Source organism: Oncorhynchus nerka, linkage group LG4, assembly GCF_034236695.1.
Source record: "Oncorhynchus nerka isolate Pitt River linkage group LG4, Oner_Uvic_2.0, whole genome shotgun sequence".
Lineage (NCBI taxonomy): Eukaryota > Metazoa > Chordata > Actinopteri > Salmoniformes > Salmonidae > Oncorhynchus > Oncorhynchus nerka.
The window spans coordinates 89,858,310-89,883,328 of NC_088399.1; the positions used below are offsets into that span (position 1 = coordinate 89,858,310).

The window sequence follows — 25,019 nt, forward strand, 5'->3', positions numbered from 1 at the left end:
AGGTCTCGCTCTCTCTCTCATTTTTCTGCAGAGAGATCCAAGTCTAGTAAAAGTTCATGACATGTTTAGCCAACAGTTAGACAACAGATTGACAGTGTAATGCCATAGACAAAGGAAGGTGGGTGGAAGACGCAGACAGAAGAAAGGTCATCTTCATTCTGCCACCATCTTGACCTTTTATTTGACTTCCTACGATAGCTCATAATTATCTCTCTTACAGGATGTTCCGTCTAAAACAACCCTTCAACCTATTCACCTGCTCACGTGATGCATCATGCATCTACTTCCATACTGCCGCTGTGTCTGTCTAGACCGTTAGGTTGGTGGTCCCCTGCTGTTGTGAACCAGAGCCTGTGTGTCATGCATTAGAGATCTCTCACTGGCATCATCTACCATACACAAAGGTCTACACAATACAAAAGCTTTGGTATTTCCAGGCTCCATAAGTGGATAAGTGATTAACCTTTAATGTAGCTACCTTTCTCATTGTGATATGAATACCGTCTATGTTGCCTCACTCCTCACAAAGCTAGTGCTTTCATCATTGTCTGCATCCCAAATGGCACCCTATTCCTTATATAGTGCCCTACTGTTGACCAGGGCACATAGAGAGCCTCATAAGGCTTTGGTCAACAGTAGTGCACTACGTAGATAATAAGGTACTGTGTGTCTCCGTTGTCAGCAGCAGAACTTTTCAGAACAGTTCAGGAGACCTTTAGGAGTATGCCATTCATTGTTTTCTGTCAGCGTGATGGACGGAGGAGTGCACTTTGGCAACTGTAAACAGAGACTCTTCAGACTAAACAAAGTAATGCTGCTACCTCGTTGAGTTTTTACATCTGTAAAGACAGAGACAGACTGTTCAGACAGAACAAAGTAGTGCTGCTACCTCGTTGAGTTTTTACATCTGTAAAGACAGAGACAGACTGTTCAGACAGAACAAAGTAGTGCTGCTACCTCGTTGAGTTTTTACATCTGTAAAGACAGAGACAGACTGTTCAGACAGAACAAAGTAATGCTGCTACGCGCTGGCATTGAGGAACTCACACATACAGTAGGTCCTACGCTCCACACTGCCTGTCAGGTGCTATTATGTTCTAAGAGTCCAGACATAAATTACAGGCCCACTACAGCACCGGTTTATGAGCTGCTATTATGAAATGATTTCTGTACAGCATATAAATGTTTTATTCAAAACGATATAAATACTACTGGAACATCCACTGCCAAGATGTGAAAGACAGGGATTGGCCGGGTAGATGAACGTGCCTGCAGATGAAAACGTCATCATCCCTGATTAATTGCAGACCTTCTAAAAAAACAAGCGATGTAACGTTCTGTTAAACGATGCCCTCTCTACACTCTTACACAGAGGGTTCTACATGTAACCCAAAAGGGTTCTACCTTGGACCAAAACCGGTTCTCCTATGGGGACAGCTGAAAAACCATTTTGGAACACTTTTTTTCTAAGAGAATTCTGCTGCAACATCAGGGTCGTTTCCGGTGAGGATAGAACGAACAAGATACCATAACTCAGCCCCCACTGAGAGGATGTTGTGCAAAATGATGGGAAACTCTCATTTATTAGAATCCTCTCCAAGTCATTTATTAGAATCCTCTCCAAGTCATTTAATAGAATCCTCTCCAAGTCATTTATTAGAATCCTCTCCAAGTCATTTATTAGAATCCTCTCCAAGTCATTTATTAGAATCCTCTCCAAGTCATTTAATAGAATCCTCTCCAAGTCATTTATTAGAATCCTCTCCAAGTCATTTAATAGAATCCTCTCCAAGTCATTTATTAGAATCCTCTCCAAGTCATTTAATAGAATCCTCTCCAAGTCATTTAATAGAATCCTCCCAAAGTCATTTAATAGAATCCTCTCCAAGTCATTTAATAGAATCCTCTCCAAGTAATTTATTAGAATCCTCCCAAAGTCATTTATTAGAATCCTCTCCAAGTCATTTAATAGAATCCTCTCCAAGTCATTTAATAGAATCCTCTCCAAGTCATTTAATAGAATCCTCTCCAAGTCATTTAATAGAATCCTCTCCAAGTCATTTAATAGAATCCTCTCCAAGTCATTTAATAGAATCCTCTCCAAGTCATTTATTAGAATCCTCTCCAAGTCATTTATTAGAATCCTCTCCAAGTCATTTAATAGAATCCTCTCCAAGTCATTTAATAGAATCCTCTCCAAGTCATTTAATAGAATCCTCTCCAAGTCATTTAATAGAATCCTCTCCAAGTCATTTAATAGAATCCTCTCCAAGTCATTTAATAGAATCCTCTCCAAGTCATTTAATAGAATCCTCTCCAAGTCATTTAATAGAATCCTCTCCAAGTCATTTAATAGAATCCTCTCCAAGTCATTTAATAGAATCCTCTCCAAGTCATTTATTAGAATCCTCTCCAAGTCATTTATTAGAATCCTCTCCAAGTCATTTATTAGAATCCTCTCCAAGTCATTTAATAGAATCCTCTCCAAGTCATTTATTAGAATCCTCTCCAAGTCATTTATTAGAATCCTCTCCAAGTCATTTAATAGAATCCTCTCCAAGTCATTTATTAGAATCCTCTCCAAGTCATTTAATAGAATCCTCTCCAAGTCATTTAATAGCATCCTCTCCAAGTCATTTAATAGAATCCTCTCCAAGTCATTTAATAGAATCCTCTCCAAGTCATTTAATAGAATCCTCTCCAAGTCATTTAATAGAATCCTCTCCAAGTCATTTAATAGAATCCTCTCCAAGTCATTTAATAGAATCCTCTCCAAGTCATTTAATAGAATCCTCTCCAAGTCATTTAATAGAATCCTCTCCAAGTCATTTATTAGAATCCTCTCCAAGTCATTTAATAGAATCCTCTCCAAGTCATTTATTAGAATCCTCTCCAAGTCATTTATTAGAATCCTCCCAAAGTCATTTAATAGAATCCTCTCCAAGTCATTTATTAGAATCCTCTCCAAGTCATTTAATAGAATCCTCCCAAAGTCATTTATTAGAATCCTCTCCAAGTCATTTATTAGAATCCTCTCCAAGTCATTTAATAGAATCCTCTCCAAGTCATTTATTAGAATCCTCCCAAAGTCATTTATTAGAATCCTCCCAAAGTCATGTATTAGAATCCTCCCAAAGTCATGTATTAGAATCCTCCCAAAGTCATGTATTAGAATCCTCCCAAAGTCATGTATTAGAATCCTCTCCAAGTCATTTATTAGAATCCTCTCCAAGTCATTTATTAGAATCCTCCCAAAGTCATTTATTAGAATCCTCTCCAAGTCATTTATTAGAATCCTCTCCAAGTCATTTATTAGAATCCTCTCCAAGTCATTTATTAGAATCCTCTCCAAGTCATTTAATAGAATCCTCTCCAAGTCATTTATTAGAATCCTCCCAAAGTCATGTATTAGAATCCTCTCCAAGTCATTTATTAGAATCCTCTCCAAGTCATTTATTAGAATCCTCCCAAAGTCATTTAATAGAATCCTCTCCAAGTCATTTAATAGAATCCTCTCCAAGTCATTTAATAGAATCCTCTCCAAGTCATTTAATAGAATCCTCTCCAAGTCATTTAATAGAATCCTCTCCAAGTCATGTATTAGAATCCTCCCAAAGTCATGTATTAGAATCCTCCCAAAGTCATGTATTAGAATCCTCCCAAAGTCATGTATTAGAATCCTCTCCAAGTCATTTATTAGAATCCTCTCCAAGTCATTTATTAGAATCCTCTCCAAGTCATTTATTAGAATCCTCTCCAAGTCATTTATTAGAATCCTCTCCAAGTCATTTATTAGAATCCTCCCAAAGTCATTTAATAGAATCCTCTCCAAGTCATTTAATAGAATCCTCTCCAAGTCATTTATTAGAATCCTCTCCAAGTCATTTATTAGAATCCTCTCCAAGTCATTTATTAGAATCCTCTCCAAGTCATTTAATAGAATCCTCTCCAAGTCATTTAATAGAATCCTCTCCAAGTCATTTAATAGAATCCTCCCAAAGTCATGTATTAGAATCCTCTCCAAGTCATTTATTAGAATCCTCTCCAAGTCATTTATTAGAATCCTCCCAAAGTCATTTATTAGAATCCTCTCCAAGTCATTTATTAGAATCCTCTCCAAGTCATTTAATAGAATCCTCCCAAAGTCATTTAATAGAATCCTCTCCAAGTCATTTAATAGAATCCTCTCCAAGTCATTTATTAGAATCCTCTCCAAGTCATTTATTAGAATCCTCTCCAAGTCATTTAATAGAATCCTCTCCAAGTCATTTATTAGAATCCTCTCCAAGTCATTTAATAGAATCCTCTCCAAGTCATTTAATAGAATCCTCTCCAAGTCATTTATTAGAATCCTCTCCAAGTCATTTAATAGAATCCTCTCCAAGTCATTTAATAGAATCCTCTCCAAGTCATTTAATAGAATCCTCTCCAAGTCATTTAATAGAATCCTCTCCAAGTCATTTATTAGAATCCTCTCCAAGTCATTTAATAGAATCCTCTCCAAGTCATTTAATAGAATCCTCCCAAAGTCATTTAATAGAATCCTCCCAAAGTCATTTATTAGAATCCTCTCCAAGTCATTTATTAGAATCCTCTCCAAGTCATTTAATAGAATCCTCTCCAAGTCATTTATTAGAATCCTCTCCAAGTCATTTATTAGAATCCTCTCCAAGTCATTTATTAGAATCCTCTCCAAGTCATTTAATAGAATCCTCTCCAAGTCATTTATTAGAATCCTCTCCAAGTCATTTATTAGAATCCTCTCCAAGTCATTTATTAGAATCCTCTCCAAGTCATTTATTAGAATCCTCCCAAAGTCATTTAATAGAATCCTCCCAAAGTCATTTATTAGAATCCTCTCCAAGTCATTTATTAGAATCCTCTCCAAGTCATTTATTAGAATCCTCCCAAAGTCATTTAATAGAATCCTCCCAAAGTCATTTATTAGAATCCTCCCAAAGTCATTTAATAGAATCCTCCCAAAGTCATTTAATAGAATCCTCCCAAAGTCATTTATTAGAATCCTCTCCAAGTCATTTATTAGAATCCTCTCCAAGTCATTTATTAGAATCCTCCCAAAGTCATTTAATAGAATCCTCTCCAAGTCATTTATTAGAATCCTCTCCAAGTCATTTAATAGAATCCTCTCCAAGTCATTTATTAGAATCCTCTCCAAGTCATTTATTAGAATCCTCTCCAAGTCATTTATTAGAATCCTCTCCAAGTCATTTAATAGAATCCTCTCCAAGTAATTTATTAGAATCCTCTCCAAGTCATTTAATAGAATCCTCTCCAAGTCATTTATTAGAATCCTCCCAAAGTCATTTAATAGAATCCTCCCAAAGTCATTTATTAGAATCCTCCCAAAGTCATTTAATAGAATCCTCCCAAAGTCATTTAATAGAATCCTCTCCAAGTCATTTATTAGAATCCTCCCAAAGTCATTTATTAGAATCCTCTCCAAGTCATTTAATAGAATCCTCACCAAGTAATTTATCAGAATCCTCTCCAAGTCATTTAATAGAATCCTCCCAAAGTCATTTATTAGAATCCTCCCAAAGTCATTTAATAGAATCCTCTCCAAGTCATTTATTAGAATCCTCTCCAAGTCATTTATTAGAATCCTCTCCAAGTCATTTATTAGAATCCTCTCCAAGTCATTTAATAGAATCCTCTCCAAGTCATTTAATAGAATCCTCTCCAAGTCATTTAATAGAATCCTCTCCAAGTCATTTAATAGAATCCTCCCAAAGTCATTTATTAGAATCCTCTCCAAGTCATTTAATAGAATCCTCCCAAAGTCATTTAATAGAATCCTCCCAAAGTCATGTATTAGAATCCTCTCCAAGTCATTTATTAGAATCCTCCCAAAGTCATTTATTAGAATCCTCCCAAAGTCATTTAATAGAATCCTCTCCAAGTCATTTATTAGAATCCTCTCCAAGTCATTTATTAGAATCCTCCCAAAGTCATTTATTAGAATCCTCCCAAAGTCATTTATTAGAATCCTCCCAAAGTCATTTAATAGAATCCTCCCAAAGTCATTTAATAGAATCCTCTCCAAGTCATTTATTAGAATCCTCCCAAAGTCATTTATTAGAATCCTCTCCAAGTCATTTATTAGAATCCTCCCAAAGTCATTTAATAGAATCCTCTCCAAGTCATTTAATAGAATCCTCCCAAAGTCATTTAATAGAATCCTCCCAAAGTCATGTATTAGAATCCTCTCCAAGTCATTTATTAGAATCCTCCCAAAGTCATTTAATAGAATCCTCTCCAAGTCATTTATTAGAATCCTCCCAAAGTCATTTATTAGAATCCTCTCCAAGTCATTTATTAGAATCCTCCCAAAGTCATTTAATAGAATCCTCTCCAAGTCATTTATTAGAATCCTCTCCAAGTCATTTATTAGAATCCTCCCAAAGTCATTTAATAGAATCCTCTCCAAGTCATTTAATAGAATCCTCCCAAAGTCATTTAATAGAATCCTCCCAAAGTCATGTATTAGAATCCTCTCCAAGTCATTTATTAGAATCCTCCCAAAGTCATTTAATAGAATCCTCCCAAAGTCATTTATTAGAATCCTCTCCAAGTCATTTATTAGAATCCTCCCAAAGTCATTTAATAGAATCCTCACCAAGTAATTTATCAGAATCCTCTCCTCTCCAAGTCATTCATTGGTGGCTAGTGGACCATGTATCAGTTATACAACCCAAACTGATGAATAAATGACTGCAGACTATATCTCCTCACCAACAACTAAACTAAGCAAAAAATGAAATATCCTCTCACTGTCAACTGCATTTACTTTCAGCAAACTTAACATGTGTAAATATTTGTATGAACATAACAAGATTCAACAACTGAGACATAAACTGAACAAGTTCCACAGACATGTGATGAACAGAAATGGAATAATGTGTCCCTGAAAAAAGGGGAGGGGGTCAAAATCAAAAGTAACAGTCAGTATCTGGAGTGGCCAACAGCTGCATTAAGTACTGCAGTGCATCTCCTCCTCATGAACTGCACCAGATTTGCCAGTTCTTGCTGTGAGATGTTACCCCACTCTTCCACCAAGGCACCTGCAAGTTCCCGGACATTTCTGGGGGGAATGGCCCTAGCACTCACCCCCCGATCCAACAGGTCCCAGACGTGCTCAATGGGATTGAGATCCGAGCCTTTCGCCGGCCAAGGCAGAACACTGACATTACTGTCTTGCAGGAAATCATGCACAGAACGAGCAGTATGGCTGGTGGCATTGTCATGCTGGAGGGTCATGTCAGGATGAGCCTGCAGGAAGGGTACCACATGAGGGAGGAGGATGTCTTCCCTGTAACGTGCAGTGTTGAGATTGCCTGCAACGACAACAAGCTCAGACCGATGATGCTGTGACACACTGCCCCAGACAATACGGACCTCCAAATTGATCCCGCAAATTGATCCCAATTGTGCATTCCTGGTGTATCTTGGGCAGATGTTGTTGCCATCCTGTACAACTTGTACCTGTCCCGCAGGTGTAATGTTCGGTTGTACTAATCCTGTGCAGGTGTTGTTACACGTGGTCTGTCACTGCGAGGACGACCAGCTGTCTGCCCTGTCTCCCTGTAGCGCTGTCTTAGGCGACACACAGTACGGACATTGCAATTTATTGCCCTGGCCACATGTGCAGTCCTCATGCCTCCTTGCAGCATACCTAAGGCACGTTCACACAGATGAGCAGGGACCCAGGGCATTTTTTGTGTGTGTTTTTCAGAGTCAGTGGAAAGGTCCCTTTAGTGTCCTAAGTCTTCATAACTGTGACCTTAATTGCCTACCGTCTGTAAGCTGTTAGTGTCTTAACGACCGTTCCACAGGTGCATGTTCATTCATTGTTTATGGTTCATTGAACCAGCAGGGAAACAGTGTTTAGATCTGTGAAGATATTTGGATTTTTATGAATTATTTTTGAAAGACAGGGTCTTTTTTTTGCTGAGTTTAGCTAGGAGAAGTAACAACCAGCAACACATCACTAGAATACATGCATGTCAAGAGGAGACCAGAGACCAGAGTCACAGATGAGCAGAGTATCACTGAGTTGTATCTCCAATGGAGATATAGGAATATATATATTCCCCACCCCATTCCCTATATAGGGATATATATAGGGAATAGGGTGCCATTGGGGATGCAGTCTGAGTTAGAGTGGCGTCAACCACAGTCATTTCCAACATGTCTAATGGTGGATTTCTGTAAAACCAACTTAATAGTGAATCATAAAAATAAGAAATTCTCCTGGTGCACAAACATAATACAATATATGACAGATATCAGATCTTAATGTGAGCCAGTTTGCTACAGCAGGAAAAGAATCCAGTAGGAACTGAAGTATAATTTATTATGTGGATTATAATTCATGGACATTTTTGTAGGGGGGAAAAATCAAGTCTGAAATCTCAAAGTGGAAATTACAAACTTTAGAAGCCTTTTTAAAACTCAAATACACTACAAGTTTGTAGTGTAATACAATTGTCAGAAAGAAAATAGTGATCAAATTAAGATCTTACATCTGTATTGCTATGTTCAACCTTCCCAAGTTCTCTCACGTCACCCCGCTCCTCCGCTCTCTCCACTGGCTTCCAGTTGAAGCTCGCATCCGCTACAAGACCATGGTGCTTGCCTACGGAGCTGTGAGGGGAACGGCACCTCAGTACCTCCAGGCTCTGATCAGGCCCTACACCCAAACAAGGGCACTGCGTTCATCCACCTCTGGCCTGCTCGCCTCCCTACCACTGAGGAAGTACAGTTCCCGCGCAGCCCAGTCAAAACTGTTCGCTGCTCTGGCCCCCCAATGGTGGAACAAACTCCCTCACGACGCCAGGACAGCGGAGTCAATCACCACCTTCCGGAGACACCTGAAACCCCACCTCTTTCAGGAATACCTAGGATAGGATAAAGTAATCCTTCTCACCCCCTTAAAAGATTTAGATGCACTATTGTAAAGTGGCTGTTCCACTGGATGTCTTAAGGTGAACGCACCAATTTGTAAGTCGCTCTGGATAAGAGCATCTGCTAAATGACTTAAATGTAAAATGTAAATGCTATATAATAAGTACTACTCTGTCTCAGTTATAAGAAAATTATGACATGTAAAGTTTTTCAATCAATGGTATTTCACCCAGTAGATATGGGAGTTTATCAAAATTGGGTTTGTTTTCAAATTCTTTGTGGATCTGTGTAATCTGAGGGGAATGTCTCTCTAATATGGTCATACATTGGGCAGGAGGTTAGGAAGTGCAGCTCAGTTTCCACCTCATTTTGTGGGCAGTGTGCACATAGCCTGTCTTCTCTTGAGAACCAGGTCTGCCTTCAGTGGCCTTTCTCAATAGCAAGGCTATGCTCACTGAGTCTGTATATAGGTAAAGCTTTCCTTAAATTTGAGTCATTCACAGTGGTCAGGTATTCTGTCACGGTGTACTCTCTGTTTAGGACCAAATAGCATTCTAGTTTGCTCTGTTTTTTTATGAATTATTTCCATATCTCTCTCTCTGTCTATTTCTCTCTCTCTTTCTCTCTTAAACTATGGTAGGCCTAGTCTGCTGGTCTGGAGCTGGTTTAGACCACCAGGTAGCCCGGCCAGGGAAAGGGCTCTCTGGAGCATGTCTCTCTCTTTCAACCTCCGTCTCTCTCCCTCTGTCTATTTTCTCTCTCTCTATCTCTCCATCTCTTTGACTGTGGTAGGCCTGGTTTGCTGGTCTGGAGCTGGTTTAGACCACCATGTGGCCTGGCCAGTGAAAGGGCTCTCTGAAGCTTGTCCCTCTCTCTCTGGCCCAGTCGACCACACCGACTCAGGGAGCCTCCTGTATAGATCCACCCGCCACCCAGGCAGTCGGTCCAGTCGCCTTCAGGCCAGGCAACACAGCCTAGAACACTGCACACTGGGCTTAAAAGAACAGGCGGACTCTGTGCACTCTACCCTAGTCATAACTGAATTACTGAGATTAAACATCAAAATGAGTGAAGTGCGCAGACAAAGGCCTTCTTGTTTCCGAGGGGTAAATCCTCACATGATGTCACATTTGCTTACCCATATGTTTGCCCAGACACTATTTAATTTCAAAGAGCATTGCGAAGTACGTCTTGGAAAGTTCCAGCCCATGGTGGTTTAATAAAAAATCTACAGCTTGTGTATTCAAAACCAAAAATGAACTCTAAAAGAAGTATAGAGAGGACCAGTTGTAAAGTCCTTCAATGATTGAGTACATTGACTTATTTCGGAATAACATGATGAAGTCCGTAACACAATGGACATCTCCTCTTCGGGAGAGAGAAACCAACTACACATTCAATCTCAAATATTGAGCCATCTCATCCTCAATTTCAAGTCCTAAAAAAAAGGACTTTCCATCATTTTACTAAAATCAAACTCCCATTTCAATGACAAATTCCACTGAGCACAACCCCAAATGGATAGAGGCATATCTACTGTACATCATTATGATCCTTACATTCCCATGTTACATTCCCATGATGCCTCTTTCTGCATCAGTGTCACCACAAGGTGAGGTCACAGCCTTTGAATGAGGGAATGTGAGAACGGATTAGGAGAGAGAGAGAGAGAGAGAGAGAGAGAGAGAGAGACAGAGAGAGAGAGAGAGAGACAGAGAGAGAGAGAGAGAGAGAGAGAGAGACAGAGAGAGAGAGAGAGAGAGACAGACAGAGAGAGAGAGAGAGAGAGAGAGAGAGAGAGAGAGAGAGAGAGAGACAGACTCAGCAATACTCAATCATGAGGCATCAAAGCCAAAGGAACTGAGTAACATTAAGAAATGCTATAGATGGAAGGAATGCAGTTTCAGACAATTTCCTGTGTAAAACATTCCACTGTAATAGTCAAGGTGTAAACTTGTCAGTAGAAAATCTTAACAGTATATTTGACCTCTCAGCTTCCCTATCAAATTTAAAAATCTCAAATAGAAAACCGAAGAAAATGAACAACAATGACAAATGCTTTGATGAAGAATGCAAAAATCTAAGAAAGAAATTGAGAAACCTGTCCAACCAAAAACATAGAGACCCGGACCACTTCTCCAATCTTTTTGGCTCTATTACAAAGAATAAACAGCAGAAACATATACATGATCAAATACAAATCTTAGAATCAACTATTAAAGACGACCAGAACCCACTGGATTCTCCAATTACCTTGAATGAGCTACAGAACAAAATATAAACCCTCCAACCCAAAAAGGCATGTGGTGTTGATGGTATCCTTAATGAAATGATCAAATATACACACAACAAATTCCAATGGGCTATACTAAAACTCTTTAACATCATCCTTAGCTCTGGCATCTTCCCCAATATTTGGAACCAAGGACTGATCACCCCAATCCACAAAAGTTGAGACAAATTTGACCCCTATAACTACCGTGGGATATGCGTCAACAGTAACCTTGGGAAAATCTTCTGCATTATCATTAACAGCAGACTCGTACATTTCCTCAATGAAAACAATGTACTAAGCAAATGTCAAATTGGCTTTTTACCAAATTACCGTACAACATACCATGTATTCACCCTGCACACCCTAATTGACAACCAAACAAACCCAAACAAAGGTAAAGTCTTCTCATGCTTTGTTGATTTCAAAAAAGCCTTTGACTCAATTTGGCATGAGGGTCTGCTATACAAATTGATGGAAAGTGGTGTTGGGGGTAAAACATACAACATTATAAAATCCATGTACACAAACAACAAGTGTGCGGTTAAAATTGGAAAAAACACACATTTCTTCCCACAGTGGGGTTAGACAGGGATGCAGCTTAAGCCCCACCCTCTTCAACATATATATCAACGAATTGGCGCGGATGCTAGAAAAGTCTGCAGCACCCGGCCTCACCCTACTAGAATCTGAAGTCAAATGTCTACTGTTTGCTGATGATCTGGTGCTTCTGTCACCAACCAAGGAGGGCCTACAGCAGCACCTAGATCTTCTGCACAGATTCTGCCAGACCTGGGCCCTGACAGTAAATCTCAGTAAGACCAAAATAATGGGGTTCTAAAAAAGGTCCAGTTGCCAGGACCACAAATTCCATCGACACACCGCTGCCCTAGAGCACACAGAAAACTATACATACCTCGGCCTAAACATCAGCTCCACAGGTAACTTCCACAAAGCTGTGAAAGATCTGAGAGACAAGGCAAGAAGGGCTTTCTATATATATAATATGACATTTGTAATGTCTTTATTGTTTTGAAACTTATGTATGTGTAATGTTCACTGTATTTTTAGTACATTTTTATTGTTTATTTCACTTTGATCTGAGAGACGAGGCAAGAAGGATCTTCTACACCATCAAAAGGAACATAAATTCAACATCCCAATTAGGATCTGGCTAAAAACACAAGAATCAGTTATAGAACCCATTGCCCTTCGTGGTTGTAATATCTGGGGTCCGCTCACCAACCAAGAATTCATAAAATGGGACAAACACCAAAAAAGTTATTCTACAAAAAACATCCCCCGTGTACAGTGTAAAACACAAAATAATGCATGCAGAGCAGAATTAGGAAGATACTCACAAATCCAGAAAATAGTACTAGATTAATTCTCTGACCCTTTGATTGGACAACATTTCAGTTCATGCTGCAAAAGCTCTGATTGGCTGGAGGGCGTCCTCCGGAAGTCATCATAATTACTGTGTATGTCTATGGAAGGGGGCGAGAACCATGAGCCTCCTAGGTTTTGTATATAAGTTAATGTACTCAGAGGAGGACGGAAATCAGCTCTCCTCCAGCTACACCATGGTGCTACCCTACAGAGTGCTGTTGAGGCTACTGTAGACCTTCATCGCAAAACAGTTTGATTTAGTAATTTATTTATTTAATAATTTAATATATTTATTATAGGTTTATCTTATCTATACTTTTTTTGTTTCACTAATAAAAAAAAAGATATCACTGAGTAGAATGGTCCTCCTCTGAGGAGCCTTCACTGAGAGACATATGATGGGTAAACCTGCATATCTGTGAGAGGAACATGTGTGAACTTTATGGGGGTTTCAGCTTTTAGGGGTTAGAGGGCACAGCGGACCCACTTATCTCATCCTCCCCCAGGCCCTGAAAGGCTCACCGATCACCCAGGGAGGAAGTGGGGTGGACAGGGTGGAACAGCTACAGTGTTCTGCTAACACTTATGAAGGAATGGCGCTGGAGGGGATGGCTGCCGTTCTACGGGCTCCTAACCAGCTATTTTGTGAGGGTTTTTTCTAATTGATTGTACATTTTTTCTAATTGATTTTGTACATAAAGTTGATGCTACCGTCTCTTATGACCGAATATAGCTTCTGGATATCAGAACAGCGATTACTCACCTCGAACAGGACATATATTTTTTCGTTAATGAGTCTGACAAGAAGGAGATAATGTTGCTCCCAGACAAGTTCAAAATCCCCGGCATTCGCATGAAGAAAAGAAGGAATACAGGGGGAACAGATCAGGGTGGCTTGTAAGAATTTGTCAGTGAGTGGTTGACCCGCCTAACATCTGATCTATTGGCCAACGTGCAATCATTGGAGAATAAACTGGATGCGCTCCATTTGAGACTATCCTACCTACGGGACATTAAAAACTGTAATATCTTACATTTCACCGAGTCGTGGCTGTACGACAATGTGGATAATATACAGTTGGCTGGGTTTTCTATGCCTCGGTAGGACAGAACAGCTACATCCGGTAAGATGAGTGTTGGAGGTGTGTGTCTATTTGTCAAGAGAGATTTCATCTATATTTTTTGCCGTCTATTTACCACCACAAACCGACGCTGGCACTAAGACCGCTCTCAACGACCTCTATAAGGCCATAAGCAAACAAGAAAATGCTCATCCGGAAGCGGCGCTCCTAGTGGCCGGGTACTTTAATGCAGGCAAACTTAAATCTGTTTTACCTAAATTCTACCAGCATATCACGTGCAACCAGAGGGGAAAAAAACTCTAGACCACCTTTCCTCCACAGACAAAGACGAGTACAAAGCCCCCCCCATTTGGCAAATCTGACAATAATTCTTTCTTCCTCATTTCTGCTTACAAGCAGAAACTAAAGCAGGAAGTACCAGTGACTCGCTCAATACGGAAGTGGTCAGATGACATGGATGCTATGCTGTAGGACAGTTTTGCTATCACAGACTGGAATATGTTCCGGGATTCATCCAATGGCATTGAGGAGTATACCACCTCAGATACCGGCTTCATCAATAAGTGATTCAACGACGTCATCCCCACAGTGACCGTACGTACAGAACCCAACCAGAAACCATGGATTACAGGCAGCATCCGCACCGAGTTAAAGGCTAGAGCTGCCGCTTTCAAGGAGTGGGAAACTAATCCAGACGCTTATAATAAATCCAGCTATGCCCTCAGACGAACCATCAAACAGGCAAAGCATCAATAGAGGACTAAGATTGAATCATACTACACCGGCTCTGACGCTCGTCGGTGTGGCAGGGCTTGCAAACTATTATGGACTATAAAGTGAAACTCAGCCGCGAGCTGCCCAGTGACGCGAGCCTACCGGATGGGCTAAATGCCTTTTATGCTCGCTTCGAGGAAAGCAACACTGAAGCATGCATGAGAGTACCAGCTGTTCCGGACGACTGTGTGATCACGCTCTCAGTAGCCAATGTGAGCAAGACCTTTAAAGAGGTCAACATTCCCAAGGCCGCATGTTTCAAGCAGACAGAGAAAGGCCCAAAACATATTCAAAGACTCCAGTCACCCAAGTCATACTCTGTTCTCTCTGCTACCGCATGGCAAGCAATACCGGAATGCCAAGTTTATGTCCAAAAGGCTCCTTAACGCTTCTACCCTCAAGCCATAAGACTGCTTAACAATTAATCAAATGGCCACCCGGACTATTTGCATTGATAAATACCAACCTTGGAGGAAGCTGTTAAGGATTGCTACTCGCTGTTTCGTCACTTTACCCCTACCTACATGTACAAATGACCTCGAGTAACCTGTATCCCCGCACATTGACTCTGTATATAGCCTCATTATTGTTATTTTATTAGTGTTATTTAATTATTTTTTTTACTTTAGTTAATTTATTTTCTTAAAACTGCATCGTTGGTTAACAGGCATTACGCCCCCTACCGAGTGGAGCTTCTGATAGAGGCCACAGGCGTTGAGCCCCCTCCCGCCTTACCGAGTGGAGCTTCTGATAGAGGCCACAGGCGTTGAGCCTCACCCCCCGCCTTACCGAGTGGAGCTTCTGATAAGAGGCCACAGGCGTTGAGCCCCCCCCCGCCTTACCGAGTGGAGCTTCTGATAGAGGCCACAGGCGTTGAGCCCGCCACCCCCCGCCTTACCGAGTGGAGCTTCTGATAGAGGCCACAGGCGTTGAGCCCCCCTACCGAGTGGAGCTTCTGATAGAGGCCACAGGCGTTGAGCCCCCACCCCCGCCTTACCGAGTGGAGCTTCTGATAGAGGCCACAGGCGTTGAGCCCCCTCACCGAGTGGAGCTTCTGATAGAGGCCACAGGCCAGCCCCCTCCCCCCGCCTTACCGAGTGGAGCTTCTGATAGAGGCCACAGGCGTTGAGCCCCCCCCCCCCCCGCCTTACCGAGTGGAGCTTCTGATAGAGGCCACAGGCGTTGAGCCCCCCTCCCCGCCTTACCGAGTGGAGCTTCTGATAGAGGCCACAGGCGTTGAGCCCCCCGCCTTACCGAGTGGAGCTTCTGATAGAGGCCACAGGCGTTGAGTCCCCCCCCCCGCCTTACCGAGTGGAGCTTCTGATAGAGGCCACAGGCGTTGAGCCCCCACCCCCGCCTTACCGAGTGGAGCTTCTGATAGAGGCCACAGGCGTTGAGCCCCCTACCGAGTGGAGCTTCTGATAGAGGCCACAGGCGTTGAGCCCCCCCCCCCGCCTTACCGAGTGGAGCTTCTGATAGAGGCCACAGGCGTTGAGCCCCCTCACCGAGTGGAGCTTCTGATAGAGGCCACAGGCGTTGAGCCCCCTACCAAGTGGAGCTTCTGATAGAGGCCACAGGCGTTGAGCCCCCCCCCGCCTTACCGAGTGGAGCTTCTGATAGAGGCCACAGGCGTTGAGCCCCCCGCCTGACCGAGTGGAGCTTCTGATAGAGGCCACAGGCGTTGAGTCCCCCTCCCCGCCTTACCGAGTGGAGCTTCTGATAGAGGCCACAGGCGTTGAGCCCCCCACCCCCCGCCTTACCGAGTGGAGCTTCTGATAGAGGCCACAGGCGTTGAGCCCCCTACCGAGTGGAGCTTCTGATAGAGGCCACAGGCGTTGAGCCCCCCACCCCCGCCTTACCGAGTGGAGCTTCTGATAGAGGCCACAGGCGTTGAGCCCCCTACCAAGTGGAGCTTCTGATAGAGGCCACAGGCGTTGAGCCCCCCTCCCCGCCTTACCGAGTGGAGCTTCTGATAGAGGCCACAGGCGTTGAGCCCCCTCACCGAGTGGAGCTTCTGATAGAGGCCACAGGCGTTGAGCCCCCACCCCCGCCTTACCGAGTGGAGCTTCTGATAGAGGCCACAGGCGTTGCACACATATCCCCCGTTGGCATTCTTCCTCCACAGAGAGGTCTTAGTGGTGAGACAGTTGGCACAGAACACCCCCGAGCCTCGACGTCTCTGAAAACCAAATCAAAAGAGAGAGAGTGAGTAAGTGAGAAACGGGTAAACGGAAAGAGAGAAGAAAAAGGAGGAGAAAGAAGTCACACACACACACACAGTCACACACACAGTCACACACACACACACACACGCACACACACACAGTACAATTAGAAGGTCAGTTTGGGCGGTGATTAATAGAACCCAGCTGATTCTCTCACTAATTAACTTTAGACTGATTAATGAGTCCAACCACTGGTTGTGTTTCACTAGACAGAGATCAGCCTTCATCGCCTGCATCACCATGACAAGCTGAGGACCAGACCTTTTTTAGCAGCCTCATGTTGATTCTACACTCTTCATGTGTGCCATTGATTGCGTAGGAAGCCATTCTGAGGCTATTTTCTAAAATATTCACATTTGGAAACGGTTTCTAATATTTTCTCTTCGATAGATTGAAAGTATTTTCTTTTTTACTCCCTCCTTAACATACATAATACAAAATAAAAAAAGCCTATTAAATAACAAATGCGCTGGTCCATAATGCAAGTACAGAAAAACCAATAATGTCTAAATGAATCATTGAGAGTGCATGACCTTATCAAGTGCAGAACATGGGAATTGAACAAGCGGTCCTGCCTTGCATATGATCCGCAGCTACACTGGCATGATCTAGATTAGGGGGCCTGTAAAAGCCATTTGGCCTCATAGAATCAGTGACATTTATTTAACTTCAGGGAGCCATGTTCTACCTGCCAGAATAATACAATGCTCCTAATTCTCTTCCGATTCATTTAGAACGGAAAGCTTTTCTGTGGACATAATTTTGTCTGGAAGGCCAGAGAGCTTTCTTGGCAGGGAAAGGGTACTTCATTCATCGGGTGTTTCACAATGAATCAGTCAAACGTTCTGGTGAGTAGCCAGTTCCCTATAGGGTCATTTTTCCATCCAGATGAGAGCGCTATTGGAGGGCCCTCTATGATCTTGCGTTTGCTGATGCCTCTGCTCACTCTAACGTTTGACATCAGACATTAATCATAGATACAAGGAAATAAATACAAGGGAAAGGGAATGAGGGGACGGTAGCACTGTCAAAATTACGGCAATAATTTAATGACATGGATAAATGTTTTTAGTGAGCTACCAGCAGGTGTAAAGTCGCTCTGTCAACTCACGCGCCGCACTGCTGCTTATGTCCCAATCGACAGGAAGGATGGGTAAAACAACGCTGTCATGCTGTCAGAATAAAACTGAAATCCCAAATGGAACATTTTTTGTCCCCCAGATGCAACATTCAGTATTCTTAAGTGTGAAAAGACAATTAACATTTCAATCACAATTATTGTAAGTGTCATATCTTAATCTAACATTTTTATTTATCTAACAATTACAAATCATTACTTGTTAAAATGAAATACATGGTCCATTACTCTAAAATTTGAACGATTATCTTAGTGGATTGCTTAATTTTTTAAAATTAAAATGACTGAAAAAGAATGTGTTAATCTAGAAGGGTTGGGTTAAATGAGGAAGACACATTTCAGTTGAATACATTCAGTTGTACAACTGACTAGGTCTCCCCCTTTCCTTTCTCCTTAATCTATGGTAAGGATCACTGCTTAGACTAGTACCACAGAAGAAACCTGGAAGCCCCCCTGAACATGCATGTTCTCAATCCCAAGGAGCTTTTATGTGGTTGCCACATGGTGGGAATGACAGGATGATTGATTTATTTATTATTTTCCTATTCTGTTCTAGTGTTACAAGCCAAACACGGTTTCCATCATCGTCTCTGTGTTTTCTCTCCCCCACCATCATCAACCCCCCCCCTGGCCAAATGACTCACACGTGTTGCCTATAGCCACAGACACTTCCAACAGCTGGGGAGTGTAAATGTTTACAGGTTACACACAGCTCGAACTGATAGCAGTCCTATTTCTCTTCCTGAAACATGCATCTCTTATCCCTCATCTCTGGACAAGTTAGGCTTGGACCAACAAACAGCAGTTAAGACTTGTAGTGCATTGTAAACATACTTCTGGCCACCATATAAACACTAAGCAGAGCCAATGCCAAAAAAGTAAATGTGTGCTCTGTAGATACGTAGTAAATCACTCAGAGGCATGGTTATATACAATCATGTCTTCCAAGTGAAATAGTATCGCTTCATTCAGTGATTGCGGCAGGCAACGGTGGAGCTCGGTCCGAGGTGAACTGATGTGACATATTACAAGGAGAGGAGCTCAACCTGCAATTTATAACCAGCAACGACGACCCGCTGAGCTGTAATCAATAGATCAGGCAACGAGATCTACTCAGTCAAATAGAGACACGTTATACATGAAAGATAGCAAGAGAACCTACAAGAGGCCTCTAACACCACTACATATTTACATGAAAACAGGCATGTAGGTATTTTAGAAGAGTACGAAGAACACTAAATACACAAGGAGTAATATACATCTGATAGTTAGTGTATGTTGAACAAAAACTCTGGTTGATTTGAGCTTCCAGGGACCTCATTTATCAAAGGTGAGTGCACACAAAACAATGACTCTAAACCTTGCGTGCTTCAGTTTTTCCTCCAAGGTTGGTATTTATAAATGTTTAACTTGACGGAAAAGTGTGTTTATCTCCATGCAAATCTCAAACCATGCGTGAGCACAACTTCTAGAAGGTTGACCAAATCTATTGCAAGCACATAGGTTTATTGTTCGTTTGGGGGAAATGGAAGGTGTTTGATGCACGGGAATTATAATAATGTCAGGCTGAGAAAAACATCAAAACATAGGCCTAATGATAAAACAGATGCATTTGTCATTGGTAAGGAGATCGCATAGCAGCATGTCATCTGATGTGTTTACTTTACCTTTATTATATAGGCCTAAATCATAATCATATAGCAGGACATTGTCTCTCATTTTCTGACATAATTGGTTTAAATTGCTACAAAACAAATAGTAGACTACCATTTACAAATCGCTCATTCAATAGCAGACTACAATTTACCAATCACTTATTCAATAGCAGACTACAATTTACCAATCACTTATTCAATAGTAGACTACCATTTACCAATCACTTATTCAATAGCAGACTACCATTTACCAATCACTTATTCAATAGCAGACTACCATTTACCAATCACTTATTCAATAGCAGACTACCATTTACCAATCACTTATTCAATAGCAGACTACCATTTACCAATCACTTATTCAATAGTAGACTACCATTTACCAATCACTTATTCAATAGTAGACTACCATTTACCAATCACTTATTTAATAGCAGACTACAATTTACCAATCGCTCATTCAATAGTAGAATACCATTTACCAATCACTTATTCAATAGCAGACTACCATTTACCAATCACTCATTCAATAGCAGACTACCATTTACCAATCGCTCATTCAATAGTAGACTACCATTTACCAATCACTTATTCAATAGCAGACTACCATTTACCAATCACTTATTCAATAGCAGACTACCATTTACCAATCGCTCATTCAATAGTAGACTACCATTTACCAATCGCTCATTCAATAGTAGACTACCATTTATCAATCGCTCATTCAATAGCCAAGCATGCTCGACAGTAAATAGACCTGTAGCCTTGACCGTATGTGACAGTATGGTTAGGCTACAGTCTTGCTGTGCCATAGGATCAGGAGCGTGACATCATTGCCTATTTAATCTCAGAGCCTATACCAAGGCAGGATAGGAGTGTGACATCATAGCCTATTTAATCTCAGAGGCTATACCAAGGCAGGATATGAGCGTGACATCATTGCCTATTTAATCTCAGAGCCTATACCAAGGCAGGATAGGAGTGTGACATCATAGCCTATTTAATCTCAGAGCCTATACCAAGGCAGGATATGAGCGTGACACCATTGCCTATTTAATCTCAGAGCCTATACCAAGGCAGGATAGGAGTGTGACATCATAGCCTATTTAATCTCAGAGCCTATACCAAGGCAGGATATGAGCGTGACACCATTGCCTATTTAATCTCAGAGCCTATACCAAGGCAGGATATGAGCGTGACATCATTGCCTATTTAATCTCAGAGCCTATACCAAGGCAGGATGGGAGCGTGACATCATTGCCTATTTAATCTCAGAGCCTATACCAAGGCAGGATAGGAGTGTGACATCATAGCCTATTTAATCTCAGAGCCTATACCAAGGCAGGATAGGAGCGTGACATCATTGCCTATTTAATCTGCTGTGTGACTTTGCCATAGAAATATAATCTACAGATCAGACCCTCCCCATTCAAGTTAATAATGCCATAATGTGTAGACTGTCAGCCATTGAGTGTATCCATGAGTTCACCAGAGATTCAACTTCTATGGACTTACTGTACCTGGGATTCAGCCTTTTGGTCATCCATCTCCAACCAAATATGACCTGACAGCCTTCAACACGTATTCTGACAATACACTACACAACTTTTAGTGAATACTTGAACTATCTGAGTTCCAAGTGTGATATTCCCTGCACAGCAAACTGCAAGAAACTACATAGAAACACCAGAGCAATAATAAGCATGAACAGGTCATATAGTCCACGGGCCAATGATAAATGACTCCTACAGTGTTCTGCACCGTCACTACCGTAGGTGTTGCATGTGCATTCTGTGTCTATGATTGATTATTAATGCCTTTGTGTTCCATTGGCGTTCCTAGAGACGTCTCCCACTCATTCCATCCTCCCGGTGAGGGGAATGCTGGGTAATTAGAGATTGGGGCCTTAATTACATGTATTTATTTATTGGGTTTGTTCCCACCACACCAGGGCTTCCAGGTGGGTGAGGACTAAACACACACTGCCCACCACTTCATCATGAGGTGACAGGAAGGATGGAACTTTACTTCATTTCAGTTCAATTAGAATCAAAAGTAAATGGAAGTTATTTAGCCAATAAGGGCTTGTAAGTAAGCATTTCACGGTAAGGTCTACTACACCTGTTGTATTAGGCGCATGTGACAAATATAACTTGATTTTATTTGATAGTAGCTGAGTAACAGCTACCATATCAAATAATAATAATAAGTATTATTATAATTATAATAACACTAATAATAATAATAATAACAATACTAGTTATATGTGATATGTTATATCAAATATGACACTGTCCCTTTGCTAAACCCACACGCATTTCTCTTTCTTACTAGTCATTTTCCCATAACACTTTGCTCCCGAAACCTCAGCCATCAGGGTTATAGTAAAACATATATAGTTTGGAGACTGTGTGCTCATAGGAATGCAGCGCAGAGTACCACATAAGTGAGACTGATTGTTTGTTACGTTCCCCAGCAAGAAAACCAAATAGTGTCGCTCAAACAGACGGTCGAACTGAAAAAAAGAGTCACTGACCAACAACCAGACCGAAATAGGTGAGGATACTCATGGGAGTTTCCACTGAAAAGCTGACTAGCAACAACAACTGGGACCCAAAAGACACCCACCATGAGCGCCCACCAAAGTTGTCCTAGAAGAGGCAAACAAAAGAAAAACCCACACCAAACTTAAAGACGGGAAGCAAACCAAAAGGTTGGAGCAAAACTAAATCAGATAAAGGATATTTTGTCTAGAAATCAAACTAAAGGTGTTAAACCTCCACACCTATCAAGACAACTGGAGCATTGGGCCAGCCACTCTTACATAGCAACTGGGCCAGCCACTCTTACATAGCACCTGGGCCAGCATTTGGCCAGCACGGTGCTCCCTACGTGCTAACAAGCTATATGTGCTAAAGTCCAAAAACCAAAGCCTGTAACAGTGATGCTAATCACACAAGAGGCTGACATCTAAATAATTACTGATTACTGACAGGGTTGTGAGAGAGAGAGAGAGAGAGAGAGAGAGAGAGAGAGACAGACAGAGAGGAGAGACAGAGACAGAGAGAGAGAGACAGAGAGAGAGAGAGAGAGAGAGAGAGAGAGAGAGAGAGAGAGAGACAGAGAGAGAGAGAGAGAGAGAGAGAGAGAGAGAGAGAGTGAGCATGTGGTCATGTAGCCCTTGAAATTAAATGGCATTTAATTCACTTAAGTAATCTGCAGGAGCACTTCCATTAAATAAACAATTATTTAATCAGCTGCGGGGAAATTTGGTGAACCCCTAATGACAATTTCAATTTCTGAAATCCTGCGTCAACATTTTGGGCCTGGGTGCAAGCATCTTGTTGCCTTCGGCACACATCTGGTTATAATTCCAGACATACTGAACCATCAAGTCGTCTCTCACTAGGAGGTTATCCCGGGTTTACGGAAATCCAGTGTCTCTCTCTAAATTGCTTCCCTAATTGTATAATTCAGTATGAGTTTAATAAATTAATTGGAATTTATTCCTAAAACAAAATCTAAAAAGGGAATATTGGGATGTCAGAAGTCACAGTAGTAAAAGCAGAACACTGGGAATACACTTTTACAATTTACTGCTAATACACTGACACACTGAAACACTGACACACTGATACACTGACACACTGTCTACTTTGACACACTGACACACTGATACACTGACACACTGACACACTAATACACTGATACACTGACACACTGTCTACTTTGACACACTGACACACTAATACACTGATACACTGACACACTGTCTACTTTGACACACTGACACACTGATACACTGACACTTTGATACACTGACACACTGATACACTGACACACTGATACACTGACACACTAATACACTGACACACTGACACACTAACACACTGATACACTGACACACTGAAACACTGACACACTGATACACTGACACACTGACACACTGACACACTGACACACTAATACACTGATACACTGAAACACTAATACACTGATACACTGATACACTAATACACTGATACACTGATACACTGATACACTGACATACTGAAACACTGACACACTAATACACTGACACACTGAAACACTGATACACTGACACACTGATACACTGATACACTGACACACTGATACACTGACACACTGAAACACTGATACACTGATACACTGACACACTGACACACTGATACACTGATACTGACACACTGACACACTGATACGCTGATACACTGACACACTGATACACTAATACACTGATACACTGAAACACTAAGACACTGACACACTGATACACTTCCTAGAGTAGAACCCTACGAGCACAGAACCATATACAGTTGAAGTCGGAAGTTTACTTACACCTTAACCAAATACATTTAAACTCAGTTTTTCACAATTCCTGACATTTAATCCTAGTAACAATTCCCTGTCTTAGGTCAGTTACGATCACCACTTTATTTTAAGAATTTGAAATATCAGAATAGTAGTAGAGAGAATGATTTATTTCAGCTTTTATTTCTTTCATCACATTCCCAGTGGGTCAGAAGTTTACATTAACTCAATTAGTATTTGGTAGCATTGCCTTTAAATTGTTTAACTAGGGCCAAACGTTTCGGGTAGCCTTCCACAAGCTTCCCACAATAAATTGGGTGAATTTTGGCCCATTCCTCCTGACAGAGCTGGTGTAACTGAGTCAGGTTTGTAGGCCTCCATGCTCGCACACGCTTTTCAGTTCTGCCCACCAATTTTCTATAGGATTGAGGTCAGGACTTTGTGATGGCCACTCCAATACCTTGACTTTGTTGTCCTTAAGCCATTTTGCCACAACTTTGGAAATATGCTTGGGGTCATTGTCGATCTGGAAGACACATTTGCGACCAAGCTATAACTCCTGACTGATGTCTTGAGATGTTGCTTCTTCATGATGCCATCTATTTTGTGAAGTGCACCAGTCCCTCCTGCAGCAAAGCACCCCCACAACATGATGCTGCCACCCCCGTGCTTCACGGTTGGGATGGTGTTCTTCGGCTTGCAAGCCTCCCCCTTTCCTCCAATTATAGCAATGGTCATTGTGGCCAAACAGTTCTATATTTGTTTCATCAGACCAGAGGACATTTCTCCAAAAAGTACAATATATGTTCCCATGTGCAGTTGAAAACTGTAGTTTGGCAGTTTTGGTGCAGTAGCTTCTTCCTTGCTGAGTGGCCTTTCAGGTTATTTTTTTAATCTTTATTTAACTAGGCAAGTCAGTTAAGAACAAATTCTTATTTTCAATGACGGCCTAGGAACAGTGGGTTAACTGCCTGTTCAGGGGCAGAACGACAGATTTGTACCTTGTCAGCTCGGGGATTTGAACTTGCAACCTTTCGGTTACTAGTCTAATGCTCTAAACACTAGGCTACCCTGCCGTTATGTCGATACAGGACTCGTTTTACTGTGGAAATAGATACTTTTGTACCTGTTTCCTCCAGCATCTTCACAATGTCCTTTGCTGTTGTTCTTGGATTGATTTGCATTTTTCGCACCAAAGTACGTTCACCTCTAGGAGACAGGACGCAT

The 25,019-nt window shown here is 41.5% G+C and overlaps 1 protein-coding gene across 6 annotated transcripts in view; it reads right to left on the reverse strand.

The window, feature by feature from the left end:
* The window catches only part of LOC115125604 (zinc finger transcription factor Trps1-like), a 254,130-nt gene that overhangs the window by 14,997 nt on the left and 214,114 nt on the right, over window positions 1–25,019 (reverse strand). For all 6 annotated transcript variants that reach the window (XM_065018017.1, XM_065018012.1, XM_065018015.1 and 3 more), the window contains one exon: window positions 16,499–16,621. In XM_065018017.1, the coding sequence (XP_064874089.1) occupies window positions 16,499–16,621 (123 nt within the window). The remainder of the gene's footprint in view (window positions 1–16,498; window positions 16,622–25,019) is intronic.